Raw genomic sequence first — 7,967 nt, forward strand, 5'->3', positions numbered from 1 at the left:
CCTGGGCGCATCAGGATCCTCGTAAAACAGAGATTGGGATGAGGGGTCGGTCGGGAAGAACAGAGATACAGAGGTCAGGGTGAGACTTCCCCGTAGTGGAGGCTAGCTACTACCCGCACCCTGGTGAGGTCTTCAGTACCCTGGGAGCTGGATCTGAGCTTGGGGCTGTCTCCACAGGCAGTAGTGGTGAGAAGGTCCTGTCTCCCGGTAAGCAGACCGGGGCGGGGTCACAAGCCCAGGCGCGGCTCCCAGTACATCCTCCACCCCTCACGGCCCCGCCCCCGTCGCCATGGGAACAGCCGCGGCGGCCCGGCTGGCGCGCGCCTCTCCTTCCTCCCTCGGTCTCCACCGCTTCAGGGGCGGGTGGGGTGGGCTGAGCCGGGGCTGCTACAGCCTCCGCCACTACCGCCGCCACCGGGGGAAGACCAGAGCAGAGCAGCGCAGGAGTCCCCGGAGAGAGAGGGGCTGCGGGGCGGCCGGTCCCCGTCTAGGACCAAGGGTGAGGGGGGCGCGCTGTGGCTGGGGAGGCGGCAACGGGTGGGGGAGGGGGTCTTGGGCTGAGGACGGAGAACAAAGGGAGCGGGGTGGGGACCAGTAAACCGTGCAGCTCGGGTCTTTGGCCCAGCGCGTTCGCACCTGTTGTGCGCGGACTAGGCGGATCTGAGTAGCCCCGTCCTGGCTCTCAGCGACCCCACCTGCACGCACCGCTAGAGTTGGGTCCCGGAGTGACTGTAGTGGCAGAGCACACAGGCTGGGCATGGGCGTAGCCCGGAGGCGGCAGCACGAACAGGGACGATGTTGCAGGATACTGCAAAGGGGCGACTCCAGAAGGGGTGGATGGAGGTGCAGAGAGGGCGTAGCCTCATCCCCGCGGACCCCGGGGTGGGCACCCCTCTCTCTGCAGGGCGCGCGGCGATGTGAGCTATGAGCGCGGCGTGGACACTGTCACCGGAGCCACTGCCGCCATCGACGGGGCCCCCGGTGGGCGCGGGCCTGGACGTCGAACAACGAACGGTGTTCGCCTTCGTGCTCTGCCTGCTCGTGGTGTTGGTTCTGTTGATGGTGCGCTGTGTGCGCATACTGCTAGACCCCTATAGCCGGATGCCTGCCTCGTCCTGGACCGACCACAAGGAGGCGCTCGAACGAGGGCAGTTCGACTATGCGTTGGTGTAAGGGGGCACCGAGTCCCGGGCCGGTCCTCTGAGATCCAGGGAGGGCCGGCCCGGTGGAGGAATGCCACCAGCCTGGACTGCACTCAGTGTTGTGCCCCAGATGCCCTAGGCCGGAGTTGAAGGCATTTGGAGAAACCCAGTCCTTACCCCCTTAGCCACCCATCTCCCTTCCTGGCCGGGCCAGAACCCCACCTGGTGCCTTTATCTGCCCCGTCCCCTTCTCTCTGCACTCTTATTCCCACTGCTGATCACTCAGCTCTGTATCCCTACTGGGCGAATCATCCCGCACCAACCTCAGCCTTCCCCAGTTACCAACCAGGCATGAATGTTACATCCTTTCCTAGGAATGTGGACTCCTCTATGCCCTTCTGTCCCCTATTGTGATCATCGCCAATTTCAATGCGCTCCTTAAGTTCTGGCCCTGGCAGGCAGGCTCACTTCGGCTCACTATGGACGCTGCCTACCTACAAAGCATGGTACAGCCTGCCCTAGAGACAGACCCCGGAACCCCACCTGCGGCTGTGTCAAGAATGTCTGGCACTCTATGTGCAGGAGGAATCCAAGCAGGCTCATCCCCTTCCCAGCCCCAGCCCCAGCCCCAGCACAGGTTAGAGAGGCCTTTCCTCTGCCCCTCCCAACTCCATGTCCCTGCGCCCTCTTCTTGCCTTTTCACTCCTCCCTGCTTCTGAACAATGGAGATGAAAATAAAGCTGTTATTGAGCGCTTACTGCATGCCCAGCAGAGTGCTGAGTTAGCCAGTCCTGTTCTTAGCCTGTTTGCTTCTGGGAACTTGTGAGAAAGCCAAGCCCCTGTTAAGATACCCCTTCTATGGGACCGAATGACTTGCCTCAAGCAAGTCCTTCCTTGATCTGGAATTAGAGCCCAGAACTGTTTTAACTGCTGCTTAGTCCTGTAAATCCCCAATTTCATACACGACCTTTCAGTAGCTTTAGAGGTGGTGGGGGAGCTAACAGTCATCCATCCCCCTAGCTCATAGCATAGTTGAGACACCCCCACACATACATACTCTTTTCCTCTTGACCCAGGGAGTCACTGAGGACTATGGGAAGCTAGGATGGGGTTGTTTTCCAGAACCCAACCTGCAGCCCCCAAACTCCTGAACGTGACGCCTTCTGTTCCCACCATCAGGTGTGCCTCAGAACCTGTGGGTTTGGCTTTGTGGGGCTGCGACCATGGAGTGGGCTGGCTAGGCTCCATAGTCTGCCTGGGAGCTGTGTTGTGAGCCTCAGGGAGCCGTGTGCAATGTGTGTGGGGAGAACTGAGCCTTTCTATAAAAGGAAAGCCATGTGAAGGCACAGCTCAGGGAACAGAAATTTTACTCACTCCCAGAAAACTCGCTAGGCTCGGGGGAGGGTGCTATCATGCTAGGGCACCTAGTTCCCCAGGCCTGTACTTACTCCCTACTCACAAGGCAATTAGAGCTTATGCTGGGAAGCCCAACAGCACAAAGATTCAACTTCAACTCCAATCACTTCCCCCAGCTCTGGGATCCTCAGTTCTGCCTCCCTCCCTTTATTCCTAAGGGTAGCTGAGGCTCCAAGGCCACTTGAAGGGACACTCCCTTCTTCCTCCACCCCCCCCCCACACACACACCTCTTACCTCCCTGGAACCTGGGCTTTGTTCCGTCGTCTGGCTGGCCACACTGTCAGCTTCAGACATCTGTATCATTGCTTCGCTCTGAAACCTTGTCCCTAATACCTGTCCTGCATGAGACCAACCCAGCCTTCCTCTTCCACCCTTTGTCAAAGAGCCACCTCCACACAGTCACTAAGGAGCTCCTTAGGGCCAAACTAAGGTCACTCTAGATAACAAACAGCTTTTTAAAATTAGTGTATTTTGTGTGCACGATGTGGGCGTATGTACTATAGCGTGTGCATTCAGACGATTTTCAGGAACTGGTTTTTTTTTTTTTCACCTTTACAGGAATTCAAGGAATTAATCTCAGGTTGTCAGGCTGCATACCAAACACTTTACTCTTGGAACTATCTCACCAGCCCGGGCACTAGCTTTTGCTAGGGATAGTACTCTCTTCCCTGGCATCTTGCTCCAGCTCCCAAACTGTCAGAGCCCCTGATCCTATTTTTGTCATGGGGCAAAGAGCACACATAGTTGGCTAAGATGACAGCTTTATTGAGAGTTACAGGACACCCCAGGAAAGGGTGAAGAGAAGTGTATGGTGGTCAGTTGAGGTGGGGGGATCCAAATGCAAGCCCAGGTTCAGGAGAGCATATCCATGAAACAGATGATGCTGTTGTGGTACCCACAGCAGACAACAAGGCACACAATTAGGCTAGTGAAACCAGCCCTGTCTGTCTGTCCAGGAATTCTGCCTTTGTGCAGAGTTCCTTATCTCCATTCATGACAACTGTACTTCCCTTTCTGAGGCTGCTGGTGTGTGCAACATCTGAAGACTTAGCCAGTGGCTGGACACCATGTCAGGGACTTCTACAATCATCGTCATGGCCACCCAGTACCAGCTGTGTTGGACTGAAGCTCCAAGCAAAGTCAGCACATCTGGTCTTCTGTATCCCTCACCTCGCAGGGGTGGGCACCTGGCCCAATAGCTCCAGGGGTACCAGGAATGGGTTCAATGGGCAGATCCCAACTGCTTGCCAGGCCGGCCTCTGTTCTATGGGCTCAGAGGCCTGAGGACTGGCTTGGTCAGGCTCCTCGGGCTCCTTGGAGCCAGTCTCTCTTTCTTCATTCCCCAGCCTGGGGCTCTTCCCGCTAGGGAGAGAAGTCTGGGGGGCCATCAGTCGAGCATATGTTTTGGTCATATGTTCCACCAGGGCTGTGCAAGGCAGATGGGACAGCTCCTCTGGAAGTGACGTGATCAGGTCAAGGACCACAGCTGACTCTGATAGAAGGAAAGGGGAAGAATGAGAGGACAAGGTTTGACCCTGCACCCCAAGCCCCCACCCCATTATAGCCCCTCTCCTCCCCAGTTCCTCTTACCAGCTGCTGAGAGCTCAGGGCCATGGCCATTTCTGGAGGAGAAGGACAGATATTTGTAGATCTTTTCAAAGTCCACAGTGTAGTCTTTCTCTGTGGAGGGGCCAGCCAGGGATTTGGTTGGGGTATCAGAGACAGTGACCTCAGAGGCAAGGCCAAGGGTCTCAGGGTTGGGATCAGAGGCCTTAGGGACAGGAACAGAGGTCTCAGGAGTGGAGTCAGCAGTTACAGGGGCAGACCCAGAGGCTTCAAGGCCAGGATTCTTCGGCCCTCCTTGGGCACTCAAGAACAGCAGTGGCTTTCCACAGGCCTTCGTGGGCTTGCTTGGCTTGGAGTGCAGGAGGCTGGTCGGTTCTGCAGCAGCAATGGTGAGCACCTACGCAGCAAGGGAAGTGGGAAGGCCTTCATCTTCCATTGCCCTGCTAGGCTAGAATAAATCCTCCACCTCTACCCAGTCCCCAAATCCTCCTCGCCATTCGGAGGGTGACCCACCCAAGAGATGGCCTTGGACAAGAGTTACAGGGTGTGGCAACAGAAAAGGCCGAGGATCCAGATCTACATTTTTCTTTATTTCCCTTTTTGGGTAGGGGCAGGAGAAGCCTGGAACTCACTGGCAATTCTCTACTCCTTCAAGTTTGGAGATTATTTACAACACCATTGCTTGACTAAACCCAGTGGCTTTCTACCACTGGGCCATACCCACTCCTGTGTCCTGTAATAAATGCCTTTGACCTGCCAAGGATCAGTGGGTGTACCTGGGAGAAAGCTGCAGTCAGGGCTTCCTCCAGCGGGCCTGTTAGTTTCTCAGCAAGATCCATCCATACCTGGGTGAAGCCAGCAGATACATGGTCAGTCTAGGGTCCAGCCCCCAGGAGTCTTTCAAGCTTTGCCCTTCCTTGAATTCCTCCTTCAGGGGCCAGCCCTGGGCAGCCCTTGCCTTACCCTCCTGCCTTACCTCTATGGGGGCTGGAAGCTGAGCTTCTTGTCGCCTTAGTCCCTCTGGGCCACCTGGGTGCACCTTTCGAATGGCTTCACGAACCACACGGCCTTTGAGCTGCTGGATAAATCGGCAGATCTGGGGAGGAGGACAAGCTTTCTGTGAGTTCAGAAACAGAGGCAAGACCTATTGCCTTGCTTATTTCAGGAACTGCTACAGTTCCCAATCCCGGACCAGCCCAATGCTGCACATTCCCGAAACTACTGGGACTCAAGCCAAGGCCCCAGAGTGTGAACAGCTATCCTAATGAAAATGTAAAAGCCAGGTCTATTCTTGAGAACTCCTTCCTGGGGCTACAGCTTGCTCTGATAATGAGAACTAACCTATTCACTTCCACTCCACCCCACTTCCTGAACTCTCATGTCATATGTCATACTAACTTTGGTCTTGTCCAGCTTCACCTTTTTTGTTTGGTTGAGATTTATATAGCATTGTCTGTCCTGGAATTATGTAGACCGGGCTAGCCTTGAACTCAGAGGTCTACCAGTGCTGGGAATAGAGGCAGACGTCAACACACCTGGCTACCAACTCCACCTTAACCCAGTCTCCAGCCTCACTTCCACTACCTCCACCACGCTCTGCTTAGCCCTTTGATTCTCCCGCCCCCACACGTCTCCCTCCCTCCCTCTCTCTCTCCCACTCTCTCTCTCCATTCCTCCCTCCCCCTCTCTCCCTTTTCGAGACACGGTTTCTCTGAGTAGCCCTGGCTGTCCTAGAACTAGCTCCATAGACTAGGCTGACCTCGAATTTACAGAGATCCTCGTGCCTCTGACTGCCGAGTGCAGGGATTAAAGGCGTGCACCACCACCACTCAGAAGCTTCACTGTTTTTGTTTCACTTACGTACAGACCCACAATCCAGTAGCGTGCCATCCGAGATCTATCCCTAAGCTCCCCTCACCCTAAGCTTCACCGCGCCTCGTTAGCAGGCCCCTTAGGTAAACCTAGGTCGGCTCCAAAGCGCCACCACAACCCCGCCCACACCCTACTCGCGGTCCTGCCCCAAGCTCCACCCCCCAGGCCCGCTCGGGCTCAGCAAGGCCACCGGGCTCCCTGGCCCAGCCCCCAGCCCCCAGCCCCGGGACACCACCTCGGCCTCACTGCGGCCCCTCAGCTCCTTGGCCAGCTCCGCGGCGTCTGGCTCCGGCTGGTCCCGCCGAGCCTGAAGAAGTCTCAGTAGATGTCGCATCTCGCGGGGGCTCCAAGCCGTGGGGCCGGCAGCCTCACTTAGGTAGCGGGCCGGGACCTTCCGCTGTCGCTGCGGTGGCTTCATGCCGGAACTCTAGAGCGCCCTTTCCTGGTGGGCGGGGCTATGGAGGCCGCGAAGGTCTGAAAAAGCACTACCGGAAGACTTAGCGGATGGGGGCGTGGCTCGCGTTTGTCAGCTGAAGGACTGGCTCAGGAGGAGGATCCCCGGATTTTATTTGCGTTTTATATCACTCATGAGCTGGAGTCAAAACTTTAGACCCTATATTCCTGAGCCAACCCATGAAATACGTACGGTGTGCTTTGCTTTTCATAGAGGAGTGGGCTGTTGCCCTAAAAAACCTGGGCTTGTCCTTTGTGAGGCAGGGTAGCCCTGGTGGCCTGGATGTCGAGGTGCAGACAGGCTGGCCTCAAACTCATGGAGCTCTTCCCGAATGCTGGATTTAAAAGCATACACCTCTACACCTGGCTCACTTGCTGTTCTTGTAGATGACAAGAGTTTGATTGTCAAGAGTTTGATTCCTAGCACCAACCAATTGTAGTTTCAAGGCATCCGATGCCCTCTTCTGACCTCCCCAAACACCAGGTACGCGTATGGTGCACATACATACGTGCAGACAAAACACTTGCACACAGAAATCTAAACAAACCAACCAACCCTGGCTTGCCAGGAGTAATGAGGAGTAATGAGTAATCCCAGCATTTGGGAAGCTGAGACAGGAAGACCGTTGAGTTTGAGGTTAGCCTGGGCTACCTAGTGAGAGTCTAGCTTGAAAGAAAAATAAGTCTGGGTTATGGGGGTAGACAGCCCTGGAGACTTTGGTGAAGACTGATTGGGATTGCTGAGCCTCCGTTTCCTCATTGGTAAACTAGATCTGGAAATTCCATTGTTGCTTAAGTGCAGAGGAGGGGGGAGTTTGGGCAGGGGGGAATCGAGGGGTACACAGAGACCTGATGAAGGTAGGGTCTGGGGATGGGAGGAAAGAGCAAAGGTCCGACCTGGGGAAGAGCGAAGGAGCAAGTGAGCTCTTGGAATGGAGGACGAAAGCAGAGTTTAATTTAAACTCAAGCTGGCCAAGTTTGGGTGTTATTTTCTGTCCCAAGCAAATGGCCCCTGAGTCCCTGGGTGTATGTGTTCATGGGGATTGGAGTCGCACCCCTTCAATCTAAGTCTTTCCCAGCCACAAATATCCCCAAGTTCTGGTCCCAAGGCACAGCCTGGAGCCTCCCTTTCCTGCCCTCCCTGCCCCCCATCCGTGGGAGCATAGTGATTACACTGAACATTAGCAGGCAGGTCAGCAATTTATTTTGAACCAGGGGAGTAAAGACGAGAAGGGGGTGATGGAGGAGAGACGTGCAGAAGTCCTCCCAAAAGGTTCTGAATCCATGACTGGATGCATCGGAGGACTTCACCGGGTTGTGGCGTCTCTAGAGGAGGCAGAGGCTCAGCGTGGGAGATCACCTCTCGGGTCACAACATTTTCCCAGCAGACATTGGCTTCCTCCATCAGTCTATGCACCGGTGTGAGACTAGGAACTGTGTCTTATCCCTAACTCTTACCTAGTGCCTGTTCAAGTCTTAAAGACCCTCTTTCTCCACTGCTGGTAACCCCGTGCCCC

At 55.6% G+C, this 7,967-nt stretch overlaps 2 protein-coding genes across 3 annotated transcripts; one reads left to right on the forward strand and one right to left on the reverse strand.

Moving 5' to 3' along the window:
• The first annotated feature begins 340 nt into the window (after window positions 1-340).
• On the forward strand, window positions 341-1,926 carry Ctxn1 (cortexin 1). Its single transcript, XM_075970974.1, has 2 exons — window positions 341-499; window positions 905-1,926. The coding sequence occupies exon 2, from the start codon at window positions 925-927 to the stop codon at window positions 1,171-1,173; it is 249 nt and encodes an 82-aa protein (XP_075827089.1). The 5' UTR covers window positions 341-499; window positions 905-924; the 3' UTR covers window positions 1,174-1,926.
• Window positions 1,927-3,303: 1,377 nt separating this feature from the next.
• Window positions 3,304-6,436, reverse strand: Snapc2 (small nuclear RNA activating complex polypeptide 2). 2 transcript variants are annotated; one of them, XM_075970983.1, is made up of 5 exons: window positions 6,233-6,436; window positions 5,102-5,221; window positions 4,902-4,970; window positions 4,150-4,522; window positions 3,304-4,051 (listed from the first exon to the last, which is right to left on the reverse strand). In XM_075970983.1, the coding sequence occupies exons 1-5, from the start codon at window positions 6,413-6,415 to the stop codon at window positions 3,726-3,728; spliced, it is 1,071 nt and encodes a 356-aa protein (XP_075827098.1). In that variant the 5' UTR covers window positions 6,416-6,436; the 3' UTR covers window positions 3,304-3,725. The 2 variants fall into 2 exon arrangements, with proteins under 2 accessions (XP_075827098.1, XP_075827105.1); XM_075970990.1 differs by lacking the exon at window positions 6,233-6,436 and adding an exon at window positions 5,986-6,122.
• Between the last annotated feature and the right edge of the window lie 1,531 nt (window positions 6,437-7,967).

The sequence above is a fragment of the Microtus pennsylvanicus genome, chromosome 1 (assembly GCF_037038515.1).
Source record: "Microtus pennsylvanicus isolate mMicPen1 chromosome 1, mMicPen1.hap1, whole genome shotgun sequence".
In the NCBI taxonomy this organism is placed as follows: Eukaryota; Metazoa; Chordata; class Mammalia; order Rodentia; family Cricetidae; genus Microtus; species Microtus pennsylvanicus.